This window comes from Phacochoerus africanus, chromosome 14 (assembly GCF_016906955.1).
Source record: "Phacochoerus africanus isolate WHEZ1 chromosome 14, ROS_Pafr_v1, whole genome shotgun sequence".
Lineage (NCBI taxonomy): Eukaryota > Metazoa > Chordata > Mammalia > Artiodactyla > Suidae > Phacochoerus > Phacochoerus africanus.
The window spans coordinates 60,281,111-60,296,178 of NC_062557.1; the positions used below are offsets into that span (position 1 = coordinate 60,281,111).

At 60.2% G+C, this 15,068-nt stretch overlaps 2 protein-coding genes across 2 annotated transcripts; one reads left to right on the forward strand and one right to left on the reverse strand.

The window, feature by feature from the left end:
* Window positions 1–680: 680 nt before the first annotated feature.
* On the forward strand, window positions 681–2,424 carry RASD1 (ras related dexamethasone induced 1). Its single transcript, XM_047757754.1, has 2 exons — window positions 681–1,111; window positions 1,268–2,424. Exons 1-2 carry the CDS (start codon window positions 826–828, stop codon window positions 1,810–1,812), a joined length of 831 nt encoding a protein of 276 aa, XP_047613710.1. The 5' UTR covers window positions 681–825; the 3' UTR covers window positions 1,813–2,424.
* A 950-nt stretch (window positions 2,425–3,374) lies between these two features.
* Window positions 3,375–12,852, reverse strand: MED9 (mediator complex subunit 9). Its single transcript, XM_047757755.1, has 2 exons — window positions 12,532–12,852; window positions 3,375–4,941 (listed from the first exon to the last, which is right to left on the reverse strand). Exons 1-2 carry the CDS (start codon window positions 12,750–12,752, stop codon window positions 4,725–4,727), a joined length of 438 nt encoding a protein of 145 aa, XP_047613711.1. The 5' UTR covers window positions 12,753–12,852; the 3' UTR covers window positions 3,375–4,724.
* Window positions 12,853–15,068: the final 2,216 nt, after the last annotated feature.

Consider the following 15,068-nt stretch of genomic DNA (forward strand, 5'->3'; position numbering starts at 1 on the left):
TGGGCCTCCTAGTGCACCCGGAGGAGGAGGGATTCCAAGTGGGACCCACCCGCCCCGTCCACAGGGCGCCTTCGTGAAAGGCTGAGAAAGGGCCCTTTATTGAATGCCCCGCAAGGGTCCTCAGCAGCCCTGAGCGGGGCACACACCGCCTCCCTGCTCCCCCACCCCCACCCCCTCCACCCCGACCCCCGCCAGGCAAAAGCCGCCTGGGACGCTTTGGGCTGCACGGGTGAGTTCTCAGAGCTGGTGAGAAGGCGCACGGCGCGCCAGTCCCTTGCTTGGCACCTGGCAAAGACCCGCCATCAGGCTGCCCAGTGTTTGGGAAGCTGCAGCCCAGAGAAAGTGCGTGTGCGCGGCGAGGGCAGGAGTGCCGCGGTCTGGGGGTGCTCCTCGCCCCAGGTCGGAGGTACAGCCAGAGCGGCGTCCCCGATGCCCTCGCAGCCGCTGAGCCCGCGCAGCCGAGAGGCGCAGAGTCCCGCGCGCTGGGTAGGCAGACCCTGGACCGTTCCCTTCCCGAGCCTGCGGGAAGGAGCGAGCGGCGGCCGGCGGACTGGAGGGAGGGCGCGGTGGGGACCCGCGGCCGTGACGCACGGAGGCGGGGCGGGGGCGGGCGCGGGGCGGGACGGGGCGGTCCTGCGGGCTGCATATAAGGGCAGCCGCCGGGCGGAGCGCGCCGGAGCCAGAGCCGGAGCCGGGGCTTTTGTCCAGGAGCTGGAGCCGAAGAGGCGCAGTCGCAGCCCGGAGCCCGGAGCCCGAGCCCAACCGCCCCAGCCACCGTCTGCGCGTCTTGCGGCCCCGAGCCCGACCCCGCGGTCCCTCTGCCCCATGAAACTGGCCGCGATGATCAAGAAGATGCGCCCGAGCGACTCGGAGCCGAGTATCCCGGCCAAGCACTGCTACCGCATGGTGGTCCTCGGCTCGCCCAAGGTGGGCAAGACGGCCATCGTGTCGCGCTTCCTCACGGGCCGCTTCGAGGACGCCTACACGCCCACCGTCGAGGACTTCCACCGCAAGTTCTACCGCATTCGCGGCGAAGTCTACCAGCTGGACATCCTCGACACGTCCGGCAACCACCCGTTCCCCGCCATGCGGCGCCTCTCCATCCTCACAGGTGGGCCCGGGCGCCCGGCAGCGGGCGGGGGCGGGAGCGCGCCGCCGGAGCGGCGGGGACTCTGGTCGGCGCCCCGGCCCGCGGCGGCCCCAAAGCGCGCCTAGGGGGCCCCCTGGCAGCCGCCCTCACCCTCCCCTTCTGCTTTGGCCCCCGCAGGAGACGTGTTCATCCTGGTGTTCAGTCTGGACAACCGCGACTCCTTCGAGGAGGTGCAGAGGCTCAAGCAGCAGATCCTCGACACCAAGTCCTGCCTCAAGAACAAGACCAAGAAGAACGTGGACGTGCCCCTGGTCATTTGCGGCAACAAAGGGGACCGGGACTTCCACCGCGAGGTGGAGCGGCGCGAGATCGAGCAGCTGGTGGGCGCCGACCCCCGGTGCTGCGCCTACTTCGAGATCTCGGCCAAGAGGAACAGCAGCCTGGACCAGATGTTCCGCGCGCTCTTCGCCATGGCCAAGCTGCCGTGCGAGATGAGCCCGGACCTGCACCGCCGCGTGTCGGTGCAGCACTGCGACGCGCTGCACAAGAAGGCGCTGCGGGGCAAGAGGCTGCGGGGGGCGGGCGGCGACCCGAGCGACGCGGTCGGCATCGTGGCGCCCTGGGCGCGCAGGCCGAGCGTGCACAGCGACCTCGTGTACATCCGCGAGAAGGCCGGCGGCGACGGCCCGGCCAAGGACAAGGAGCGCTGCGTCATCAGCTAGGAGCCGCCGCCCGCGCGCGGCCGCACAATCTTGGGAGGCCTTTCTGTCCAAGAGTCAAGGGTCCGGGCCGCCCGGGCCGTGGGCCAGAGCCGCCCGTGCGCGCAGGGGGGCGGCTCCCCTCCCCGCGCCCCAGGAAGACTCAGAGCAACCGAGAAGGGACCGTGGTCTGCTCGGGAGGGAAAGAGGGCGAGCTGGCTGAGGCGGGACTCCCCCCGCTTCGGACCCCCGTTGGCGCCGGCCGCCCCCACCACCCGGGGACACTTCCCCGGCACAGACCTAAACATGGGGGAGGGGGAGTCACGCCGCCACCGGGGGGCCTTTGGAAAGCGTCCCGCCTGGAGGAGCGGAGGCTGGGCACTAGCTGGCCTGTGATTGGCGGTTGCCATGACAGCCGGCGAAGCTGAGGGTGGGGGTCACATCCCAGTGACTCGTCTACGCGTGTGCCACGGCAGGAAGCAAAACAGAACACACAACCTGCACTTTAATGGTAGTTCTGGTGTCACTGTGGACAGGAACAGAATCTTCCCCAGGCGTCTGTACTGTTCGAGAGACAGTCTAAAGGTGTTCTTACTGGTTTTTTAATATGAAAAAATAAAACTTTAAAATGGAAAATCACGCTGCTTCTTTTAGAATGGCTGGAAGCGGGAGGGGTGAGAAGGGAGCGGCCAGTGAGCCTCTACTTCCGTGGAATTATGGAAAATTATCCCGGCCTCCTGAAAGTAGCTTCAGCCTCCCTAGGCAGAAGCTTCCCCCAAAGCTCCAGCTGACAGCAAGCCCTCCAGCTTGGGGGGGGGGGGGCTGTTCCTTAGGAAGCCAGGACAAGAACAGGGGATCTCAGGGTCCTTCTGGGGGCTGCATCTTTCTGGCCGTTTCCCCGCTTGCTTTTCCAGGGGCCCAGCCCCAAGGGCCTCTGCACCTGCCAGCGTGGTCCTACACTCAGCGCAGGCCCAGGGCAAAAAAAGGTCGCCGACCTGCACCTGGCCCTTTTCATGCAGAACCCTCGGCCTGAGTTGGCTGCAGGGTCTGCCACGCAGCATTCTGGACCGTCACAGTCAGTGGCCTGGCCACTCTAGCTCCAGCACCTTCTCGGGGTCGAGGGGACCCAGCTCCGTCTAGGACTGGCGCCCCTGAGAGTTTGGGGCAAGCCCCCGATTCTCTGATACAGAGAGCAGGTCACTGCTGCATGGGGACCCTGGGCGGGCCAGGAGTGATGTCTCAGTGGCCCTTTGGGTCACACAGTGACCCAAAGGCAACCACACTGTCCCGGGGAGGACTTCGACCCTGCTCTGGGAGACAGCTCCCTGCCAGACGGAACCCACCTCCGCCACGAGGGGCGGCCCAGGGGGCTGACTGCAGGCAGGACGACCCACCAGGCCAACGACACCCCTGGGGACAGGGGCCGCTCGGGGAAGGGGTCCCCCACGTTCAGGCTGGGGGAGGAGGTGCAGGTGGAGGTCCTCCCCACGCGTCTGTCTCCTCTGAGCGACATGAACCTTCTGGCCAACTGCCCAAAGGCACCGGCTCACCGTGAACCTCTGAGGACAAAACCCCAGACGTCCGACAACAGAGCACAGTTCTTTTAATCACATTCTTGAAAAGCGCCACAAGTCACACCACTGGGCCACAGGAGAGGCTCCATCCCCCTCCACACGCGGGGAGCCCGAGTCTCTGCAGCCTCAGGAAGACCGGGCCATCCAGCGTCGCTGGGCTTCGGGTCCCGGGGCATTTGATCAGAGCCTTAAAACCAGCCCCCCGCTGCTCTGAAACTCCAAGGAGCTAAGCGACTCCGTTAGTGACCGTCCCGCGCAGACCCGTCCACCAGGACCCGCCCGCTTCAACCGACACAGGGACCTCCTGTGCGCACGCCGCTCCCAGCGCGTCTGCCACCTGCGGACCCCGCCCCAAACTGCTTCAACCAACACTGCTGCCACCGAGGCCGATCAGCTGCATCTGCAAGCCCGCAGGTGGGTCGGCATGGGTTGGGGTTGAGCCCATCTCTCGATGTAGACGCTATCCGGGGCACTTCTCGGCTCTGCTTTGCAAGGCGGGAAGAGGCTGCTCGTGCGAACGCCACGGCCGCCTGCAAGGAACACAAGCTCACAGCCGCCTCGGCTGCACGACTCCAGGTCCGGCTCTCCCACCCAGGGACCCTCCGAACTGTCACTCAGAGCTGCCCTTCTCTAAAGGCGCAGCACGTCCACCTGTTTGCTGCAGTGAAGGCTCGTGGCTGCCTCCTCAGAGAGGAGGTCAGAGGGAAACTCGTTCCTAGACCAGGGGACAAGGACTCTGAGAGGCAGGAAGAGCGGGTGTGCCAGCCAGGAGACCACAGCCGAGGTGACCACGTGGGCTGAGGTGGCCTGCCGCTCTTGGGCATTAAATGGCTCAACGAGCGGACTGCAGGTGACACGGAACAAAGGAGCAAGGACGCGTGAGTGGCAGAGACCCCGGAGAGGGGGCCACCGTCCTACGGATAGTGACACCCAAGCCTCAGACAAAAGGAAACGACGATTCCAGGGCAGGAAGCTGCTGCCGAGTCTTTCGGGGCCTTCTAGCGTTTCAACCCTGGCGCCTGAGCGCAGGCCCAGCTGTCCAGGGAGTTCTGTGCAGGCTGCTGTTTCCAGAACGGGCTCCTGGAACAGCCACCGTCTCCGGGCAGGGCAGGAGGGCAGAGGGCTGCTGCCGCCTTCCTGCTGTGCCCTGCGGTCTGCCATCTGGGCCCGCAGGCACGGCAGAGGCCCCTGCCAGTACCCGGCCTGGGGAAGCTTGCTTCCTTCCAGCTGCAGGCACCCGGTCACTATGCGTCCGGACACATGGGACACGCCATCCAGGGACGCCAGGCTCCTTGGTCAGCGCAGGCGCAGCCCAGCAAGCCCACAGGAGCCCTCCCAGGGTGGAGACAGGAGGCCCCTTGGCTACTCCTTGGGGATCTCAAACATGCACAGGCTCTTGTACTTCTGCAGCAGCTGGCTCTTGGTGCGGACTTGCTCCCGGAGGCTCAGCAGCTGCTGCTGCTGCTGCTCGGGGCTCAGGTGGATGCCGGGCATGGCGCTGACGGCCTTGCGCATCTCCTGAAACTTGGTCTTGAGGGCGTTCAGGTCCTGGTGCACGTCAGGGCCGTCCTTGTCCATGCTGCCAGGGAGAGGGCAGAGGTTAGCACCGCAGCCTGGACGGCCCTCCGCACCACCCCCGCCCCCGGCCCCCGAGCGCAGGGCTCCCGCATCAGCCCATTGGGCTGTGTGCCCCAAGGGCAGAGGGCAGGGCAGGGCCTTGGCAGAGCAGCAGCTGCCCGGCCAGCCCCCCCCCCCCCGCTCCTGTGCCTGCAGTACGTGGAGCCCCCCTGCAGCACTGCACCCCCAGCCTGGGCCCGGCACGGAAGCAACATTCGCTCAAAGAGTGAACGCCCGGCAAACACGCGCCGAAGTGTCTGCCGAATGAAGAAAAAGCCATTACCAACAGTAGGTGACAAACGGCAAGCAAAATTTGCTGAAATACCATATTTCTTCTAATTTGAGACATTCTGGGCCCATCAGGAGACTTTATCGATGAGCCAGAGATAGTTTTAGCTCGTTTTCTGATGCTTGAACCTGTTTCCATAAAGGCTGATTTCCACAGAGCTGTTCATAAATTTTATTATTTTTTTCTTTTTTTTTTTTCTTTTTAGGGTCACAGAAGCAGCATATGGAAGTTCCCAGGCTGGAGGTCGAATCGGAGCTGCTGGAACTGCTGGCCTACACCACAGCCACACTGGATCCGAGCCGGGTCTGCAACCAACACCACAGCTCACGGCAACCCCAGATCCTTAACCCACCGAGTGAGGCCAGGGATCGAACCTGCGTCCTCACGGATACTAGTCAGGTTGGCTGCCGCTGAGCCACGACAGGAATGCCCATAAATTTTAAATTAGTTACAAGGTGCTGGAACTTTGCGGCAGCAGTGTGCTCTCCTGCACACTCGCACACACTCCTGGCCTTCACGTCATCTCGCCTTAAAGGCGGGTCACACGCTTCGCCTCACAGCCACTGCTCGCTGCCCAGAGCCCCGTGCCCCCGTCACCGCTAAATTCAAAGCAAACAAGAACCAACCCTTCCGCTAAGTTCAAGGGGACAGCCTGTCAGTGACTCGCACACATTTTTTAAAAGTGAGTCACTAGATGGATACGCTTTGAAAACAGGCAGTAGGGACAAAAATCCTAAAGCTGATTTGTAGGCTTTTTTTTTTTTTTTCTTTTTGACTTTTGTCCTTTCAGGGCCGCGGGTGCAGCATACGGAGGTTCCCAGACTAGGAGTCGAGTTGGAGCTGTTGCTGCCGGCCTACACCACAGTCACAGCCACGCCGGATCCTTAACCCACTGAGCGAGGCCAGGGATCGAACCCACAACCTCATGGTTCCGCGATGGACTCGTTTCCCCTGCGCCACGACGGGAACTCCTGTAGGCGGTTTTAAAAGTCACCCGCGGAGGTGTGAGGGGGGGAACTGTCAGGGATCGTGTCTTTCTTTCCATGAACGTTCTTCCCTGAGGGGACACCGCCGCCCAGATGGCGCAGCTCCACGTTAATCAGCCCCGCTTCTCCGCAGACGCGGACAGGACGGCCGCCTTTCCTGGTGACCCGCCGCTCGAGGCCCCTTCCTGGCAAACGAGATGCCTGCTCACTCTTTATCAAAAGCTGGAAGCAAGAGCTGGAGAGCCAGACATTTACTCCAGGGAGCGAACGGCCAGCCAAACATCTGCCATCTGAGGCCCTGGATGTACAGGCAGCACCCCTGGCACGGCTCCGGCACCTCACCCCCGCTTCCAGGGAACGGCTGATATTCTGAGTCTTAGGACTCAGCTGGGACCTGCGACTCTGGACAGACGCCATCTGGGCGTCTGCAGCTGGGCGGCACCGCGGGGCCTGGGGGCCGGCTGACCGGCCTTGACACCCTGTGTGGCACTGCCCATGTCTGAGGGAGGCCAAGGTGGCCGCACAGCTCAGATCCTAGGCGGGGAACGCCAGGCGGCGAGCTCCCCTGGTCCCCCTCGTTCCTCCCCGATTACAAGGCACTTCTTTCCATGATGCGGCTTCTGCAGGTACCGGGATGGGGAGCGCTTCTCCCAGGCACAAAACTGAGGTTTTTCTTTTCCCTGGTCTTTAAAAAGAACACAAATGTGTGGTTTTAATCACTAGTCAACCATGGGGAGGACACCAAAGGGGACAAGAGCGCTGTGGCCCTGGACACTGGGCAGCAGCAGCCCCCGCGAGGGCCACAGGACGGGGGGATCGCAGGGGTGGGGGGGGGACAGGGGGCGTCTTCCTGGGCCAAGGGGGGGGGGCAGCGGCAGAGGGACGACCCCACCCGCCAGGCCCATGGCCTTGAGTGAGGGCTGGAGGCCGGAGCTGGGGAACTCGGCACACAGGCTGGGGGTCAAGGAGCAGATGAGGCCGAAATGCTGGGCGCCCAACGCCTCTGGGCCAGGCTGCCAGGAAAGAGCCCGGCACAGCGAGCGCGTGCGGGCACGGGGGGCCGAGAGGGGGCGGGAGGGGGCCAGCCCACCGAGCTGCTGAAACGCCCGACTCCGGAGCTGGAGCTGCAGCAAGAGCCGAGCGGGGAAGGGGTCGAGGCCACGGAGCTCAGCGCGGCGGCGGTGGCGGGGGGCAGCCCAGGCTGCGGCAGAGCTGCCCTCACGCTCTCCGTCCGCGCAAATTCCCGAAGCATCGTGGAACTAAAAGTAAAGAGTGACCCCAAAAGGGTCTGAGGAAAAAGGGACCAGTTCCTACCATTTATTTATTTATTTATTTATTTATTTATTTATTTTTATTTCCTTTGGTCTTTTTGTCCTTTTAGGGCCTCACCCATGGCATGTGGAGGTTCCCAGGCTAGGGGTCTAATCAGAGCTGCATCCACCGGTCTACACCACAGCCACACATCTGAGTCCCGTCTCTTACCTACCCCACAGCTCACGCAGCACCAGATCCTTAACCCACTGAGCAAGGCCAGGGATCGAACCCGCCACCTCATGGATGCTGGGCGGGTTCACAAACCCCTGAGCCACGACAGGAACTCCAGTTTCTACCATGTATTAGAGTGGAAAGGCCCTTCTAACGAGGACCAGAACTCAGAAGCCATAAGGAAAAGCCTATCTGCCTACACAAAATGACACGCTTCTGAATGACCAAAAAAATCCACAAGAAGCTAAAAGAAAAAATACCAACAATCAGAAACAAAGTCAAGAGAAAAGCAACAACGGGGAAAAATTTCATTTACCTGAGAGATGCAGGCACACCCTCCTTACCGGACAAGGCGCTCTTGGAAAGCGGTGTGACCGAGTAGAAAAATGGGCAGTTTGCAGGGAAAAAATACAGGACATAGCAAGTTGCACACAAAGACACGCCTTCCCTGATGTGACAAAGGCCCGGATGAGTGCAGTTCATCACCGCTGACCCGCGGCATCAGCCCTCGGGGACAGGCGAGTGGTAACAGCAGGTGTGCGGGACACAGACTCCCCGCGCGGCTGGGGAAGCACGAACGGCTGTGGACGTGACCACACATCCATCCTACAGCCACCGCGAGAAGCGGGCTGGACGCGATTCTCAGGGTCATCAGACGGCACCGACGAAGAGGCTGACTGCGGCGGGACGGCAGGTGCCAAACGCCGAGACGGCGCCGACGGTGCCTTTAGGTAGGAAACGGTTTACCTAAAGGACCGCTCGGTCCTGAAAGAGAACGCGATGCGGTTTGGGGGTTTGGGGCCCCGGGCGGGGGCCGGAGAGGGGCTCCCTGGCCGTCTTGCCTCTTCAGGCTTGCGGGCTACATCCACGGCTGCAATTTTTTTTATTACTTTCTGGGGGGCTGATTTACGGCCTTTTCGGTTAGCCGAAGCCGTCCACCTACAGCGCGGTGTCTGGAGAGGGATGAAGGCTCGCGGCACCCTCGATTCAGCGAGAAGGATCACGACAAATGCGGCCTGGACTCCAGCAAGCCCTCTGCTGAGGATGCGCCTCGTCTAAACTCTCAGATACAAGGAGCTGACCCGGCACTGCTGCTAAAGGGAAAATGAGGAAAACCCACACACATTTACGCTGCAGCCGCCTTACTGGGGAGGTCCCACGTGCGAGCGTGGAAAAGAGTCCGGCACAGATCAGCATGTGACAAAAACAGTCGTGCCATGTGACCCCAATGGTCTAACGTTTGGCAAAGACGTTGCTTGTGTAAGTTACTAGAAAGGCACGTACAGTGTCACCAGCCTGACGGCAACTTGAGGGGACCGACTCCTCTTGGCATTTCACAAGGCTCGGAATCTGCAGCTGCTACTGCTTTTTTTTTTTTTGGCTCCTCAGGGGACGCAACTGCAGCACAAGGAAGTTCCCAGCCTCGGGGTCAAATTGGAGCCACAGCCACGGCAACACCGGATCCTTAACCCACTGAGTGAGGCCAGGGATCGAACCCACATCCTCACGGAGCCTAGTCGGGCTCGCTAACCTCTGAGCCACGCCGGGAACTCCCTGTTACTGTTTTTAAATTAACCACCATTCGATCATAATGATGCAGCACTGCGACTTCTTTAAGGAGGCCGTCAGGGCCTGGGGGACGGAGCCAGGCAGGTCCCGCTAGTCCCCGGCCCCGCCCGGCTGCTGAGAGGCCTCACAGCTCCAGGCACACCACCGGCATCAGCCCTCGGTGAGCCTCCTGCCCCCTGCAGGCTTCCGAGGCCTCTCCCCAGCACCACCCTGACGGTCAGCAGCGGAGCGCCGCCAACACATGGTCTTCCACCCGACCCCGGCCTTTCCTCGGGCCCCCTTCTCCCAGCGCACACTGGACTTCCGCTCTTCGGTTCCGGAGCCTCCTTTTTTTGGGGTCTTTTTTTGCCTTTTCTAGGGCCGCTCCCGTAGCATATGGAGATTCCCAGGCTAGGGGTCTAATCGGAGCATCTGCGACCGACACCACAGCTCACGGCAACGCCAGATCCTCAACCCACTGAGCAAGGCCAGGGATCGAACCCGCAACCTCACGGTTCCTAGTCGGGTTCGTTAACCACTGCGCCACGAGGGGAACCTCCTTTTCATTAGGAGTTTTCTTCATACGCCTGGTGGCCGTGGCTGTTCGGTCATCCATCTCAGAGTCCAACGCTCCTTGGGTTCCATGCACAAAGCACTGCTCTCACTGCGCTGGATGGAAGAGGAGAAAGACGAGGTCGAACGAACGAATGAGAAAACGCTGACTGTTATGATCTGGCTCAGACGAACGGCGAGAGAAGACACAATTACTTTATGCTCCATTAGCAAAACGCAGGCCATAAATAAATACTGGAGAATATATATTTTTTTTAAGTGAAAAGGCTGAGTGGACACTGCGTGAGTGTCCTTCACCGTCTTCTCAGGATGAACCAGCTTCTTTCCTGGGGAGCCCCCACGTCTCTGGGGTGTCAGATCAGACAGCCTGTCAATCAAAAAGCCGGGGCCGGGGCCGGGTCTCGGGTCTGTCTGAGGACTTGCTCTCAAGCCCTATTCTTAGGTTGGCCTCTCCCTCCAGCTCCCGAAATGGGCAAGTGTCCCCCCTCCAGAGACCTGTGCATTATTCTTTCCTAAAAACAAACCTTGGGACAGTGTGAGTCTTTAATTATCCACTGAGACAGAAGGGGGACCACCTGTGAGCTTGGGGTCTCGAGAGGACTCAGGGGATCCGCTCCTAAACAGCCGTCCAAGCAGCCCTCCCGTCCTCAGCCCTGTCACCCCTCAGTCACCCCTCACCGGAGGCCCTTGGCCCTGCCGCCTCCTGAGATCCGGAAGGGGCCGCAGCCAGAGGCAGCTGCTCCCGGCCGCTTCCTCGGGCTGGGAGGTGGCCTAGCCCCCGAGCCCTCCCTCTACGGCAATCATCCCCTCTCGTGTCCTTTTCAGTTTTACGCTTAAAAGACACTCCTCACTGTCCTCTCAGAGGGGACCGAGCAGGTCACACGCGGGACGGACACAACGTCTTTCACAGGAGAACGTTCTTGAGAACACCCCGCAACAGCCTTACGATTTCAGTGTTACTGCTCCCGGTTCACGAGAGAAAAAAGATCCAGAGAGACCGTTTGACCAAGGCCGCCCCACCAGCACACTACGAAGCTACCTCGGAAGCCTCCACCTGAGGTTCATTACCATTATTCACCCCTCAGCGATGAGAAAAAGTAAGGCCTAGAAAGGCTATGTATTTACCAAGATGACAAGGCGAGCAAGCACTAAGACTACCTCATCTCGGAGTTCCCACCGTGGCACAGCGGAAACGAATCCGACGAGAAACCATGAGGCTGTGGGTTCGACCCCTGGCCTCGCTCAGTGGGTTAAGGATCTGTACCGTGAGCTGCGGTGTAGGTTACAGATGCGGCTCAGATCCTGAGTTGCTGTGGCTGTGGTGTAGGCCGGCGGCTGTAACTCCGATTGGACACCTAGCCTGGGAACCTCCATATGCCACGGGTGCGGCCCTAAAAAAAGACAAAAAAAAAAGAGAGACCATCTCGCCTCGCAGCCCATGCTCTCTCTAGTGCACCTCAAGGACCCGTCTTTAAGGCCAGCCCAACCCGAGGGTCCTATCAGGACGCCAGAGTGTGTACACTTTCCAAAAACCAGGACAGATAAATCCGGGTTCATCTGGACAACGCCCTTCCAGCCCAGCACCGCCCTGGGACTGCAGGGTGTGCAGGTGGGTTGGGTTTCCTATGTCACTGCTGCCTACGAGTGCTACTTGCTGATCGCAGGCTCACGAGAAGAGTCGGCCTCACCAGATAAACAGTATGTTCACACCAAATGAAGCCAAGTTCTAATGTGAGAAAAAAAAGGCTTTGCAGTTGTCTGAAAAGTGGTGGAAGCGTCAGAGCGTCCCAGGCAGTGACTCTCTTCCACCTAAACTCAAAACAAGCTGGGCCACTGACAATACTTCGCTGTTGTGAGCGGCAATTTCATTTCAGCAAAACATCCAAGAGGACGCTGAGGTCCACCTGAGTGTTAGAGCAGAAGGAACATTGTTTTAATTCGCTTTGTTTTGGGTTTTAATGGCTAAACAGACGTGATAAGCTGAGGGGTTTACACCTTGTTACCATGGGGTCATAAATAACAGTAGAAACAATTTGGGCAAATGTGGGGACCCTGGCGATTTTGGTGGGGTTTTCCCCCCTCTTTAAGGGTCAGTCTGAAAAACTGGGTCCCCTGAAGACTGGCCTAAAGGAGACATCACCCCTGCGGCATCCTGTTGGGAACTGTGAGTGCGACCGGCTGTCTAGCGGCCATTCCCTGCCGTGGCCTTATCATCACCCCTAGAATCTCTTCGCGTTATGGGTTATTCCCGTTCACGACTTTGTTCCTTCTAACTGGTGAGCAACGTGGGCGTGAAACGTCTGCCCTTTCAAGTGTACATCCCCTGGCGCTTAGCAGTGTGCCACCCGCGAAACATGACCCACATCTGCTGGAAAAGACACCGAAGCGAGCATTCTGTCCTTCATTACGTGGGAGAAAACAGCCCCGAGAAGCCTGGCTGGCTCCGGCCACAGGGACGCTGCACCTGTGCACGTGGTGTCCAGGCCGGCTTCGTTTCCAGGACTCCGCCCGGCCAGCACGGGGCCTGGCAGCCCTGAGCTCAGAGTCCGCTCAACTCGGGGGGAGGCTCGCGGTGGTCTTCGCGAGGCCGCTCCCCCGGGACCGGCGGCGCCCCGGAGCTCGGCCCGCGACGGACAGCGGGGGCGCACTCGCGGGCACCCCGGGCTCTTACCACTTGATGACGTTGTGAACCAGCGGGAGGAAGGAGCAGTTCTCCTCCGCCTTCACGACGGCCGGGGACGGAGGCCTCGGCGCGGGCTGCGGCTGCGGCGCGGAGACCGGCGTCGGCAGCTGCGGCGTCGGCAGCGGTTTCGTTTCGGGCATCGGCGGCTCGGTTGGCGGCGGCAGGGCATCCTCGGCCTGCCGGCCGGCGGGCACCCCTACTGAAGCCATGGTGCCCCGCGTTTCCGCGGCGCGTCGGCGGGGCCGCGGCTCAGCGCGCCGGAAGCGTCGCGGACTCTGCACGTCACCACCGTGCGCCGCGGGGCGGGACCTAGAGGGAGGCTGGGAGCGCGCGCCCGGGGCCGCGGGGCGGGGCCTGGGCGTCCGTTACTAGGCAACGGGCGGCCGGCCGGGCTAGGGTGCCCTGCCTCGGGTTGTGCGTTGAGGCAGCTAAATTGTTAATAGAAATAGATGTATGTCAGAAATAACATTTTCTTCCTATTCACATTACAAAGAGGATCCAAAATCAACAAGTACGGAAGACTTGAGATAAATAAGGCCTCATGAAGAGCGGACGCCCCTGCCCAGCACCTGCTGGGGTCAGGCCCTGGGCCAGCGGGCGTGGAGAGAATCCCGGCGGAGGGACCCACGGTTCCCACCCGCGCGGAAGCCTTCAGGGGAGAGGCCCTGCGCCCGCCCTAAGGCCGCAGGAACAAAGAAGCTGCGAAGAACTAAGTCAATACTTAATATGCATCTTCTCCAGGACTTGCTGTACTGCCTGGGGGCAGGGGTGGGAGTTGCCCCAACTTCCACACCAGGCTGAAGGGGGTTAGTGCCAGGAATAAACATATCCTAGGAGAAGTCAGCGGCACGTACTCTCCTCCCCTGTGGGCCCAGCTCCTTAAGCCTCCAGGGCTCAGCATCCTCACCTCGAAAGCCTTCTATAGTTCAGGGGCCTGACCGTAGAAGCATAGGAGCCTAAACTGCTTCCCACCTTCCCACACGTGGCCCGCCTCCAAGCTCGCGTTTGCAGGGGCACTCACTTCCTGGGATCTCAGGCCAAAGCCAGGGGAACTCTGGTGGGTTTGTGGTTATGCTGCTCAAGACAAGTCCTCCCTGGCTGTGTAATAGATTCCTGGGCGATGAGGACACACGTTCTGAGCTTCGCTGGTGAGTGGAAGCCCTGCCCTTCCTCAGAGCTTTAGAGACACAAGGACACTGCAGTCAGGTGCCAAGATGAGAAGCAGCATTTAAGAGCAAGGCGGCCGTCCTAAGGAAAACGTCACTGCAAATGTTTCTAGATGCATCCAGAGGGGTCTGTGAAGGCAAGTCCTGGGGAGGCTTGGAGTGGGTGCTTTGGGCCTCAACACTGCTTTCTTGTAAGAACTACCCAGAGAACCCCCGAGGCAGCACATGGAGGGGGAGGTGAGGGCTGCTGCCCAGGGGCCTCTCCGCCCAAAGGAAGTGCCAGGGTCCTGGTGGAGAACCGGGAGGAGGACCAGATGTGCTGAAGGGGCTTCAGTGCCTGGAGTCCTCTGGGGAGGTACGGAGGCTGTACCGGAAAGAGGAATGACCACAGCTACTCTGCATCAAATAGATACAGGGAACGGAGCAGAGTCGTCTCATTTAATCGCCGCAGAAAGCTCTGGAAGGTGGATGTTCGTATCCCATTGTATCAGTGTGAAGACGCTGGCCCCAGGGTCACACAGCTGTCTGACCCCAAGCCTATGGTCTTCAGCAACGCAGGGGAGACCACGGGTCCCTCCCAGTTCTATGATTCTGAGAGTCAACATGTTAAAGAGAGGTTTTTATCCAGAATTTGAGAAGAATCCGAGGATCATCAGTAATATCCCCAAGGCGATGGCTCATCCCTCCCCCCCCCCGCCCCCCGGTGTGTTTATAGCTTCATCACCAGCCTCACCAGCCTCAGCTTTATCGTTGGCAGAATAATGAGGACATCTCTTTAAAAAAAAAAAAAGGGAGAGAGAGAAAAAAACACTTGAGGTATAAATAGATATGACTAAAGAAAATAAATTGAAAACATAGGAGGCATGAACCGGTAGGACGCATTGACGATCTGCCCTGAAAATAGTTCATACAATTAAGTAAAGAGTAAAGATGACCTCAGACCCTTGCAGGCGGATGTCAGAACAATCCTGCCTGTGCTGGCTTCATTAAAGCTGAAGTGACCACAAATGCGTGCCTGCTCAGAGCTGCTCCATGAAGTGTCAGAAGAAAAAAAAAAAAAAGGGCAGAAGCTCCACTGATGTGTAAGGACCGAGTGGTGCTGTCGTCTGCAGGGGAGGCTTTCTGCTGGCTGCGCTCCCGGGGGCTCTACCCACGTCTGGGAGCCGCCCACCCCACCTCCGGCCACTCAGCCTCTTGGAAGTTGCGTGACTTTGGACAACTACACATAAGTCACCTAGAAAAGTACCCAGGGGCAGTAGGTGCCACTTCTTACTACCCAGAATTCAGGCTCCTTCACCAGTGAACAAAACCCGGACTTGGGGCATCGAAGAGGAGCAGCTGTATCAGCATCTCCAGCAG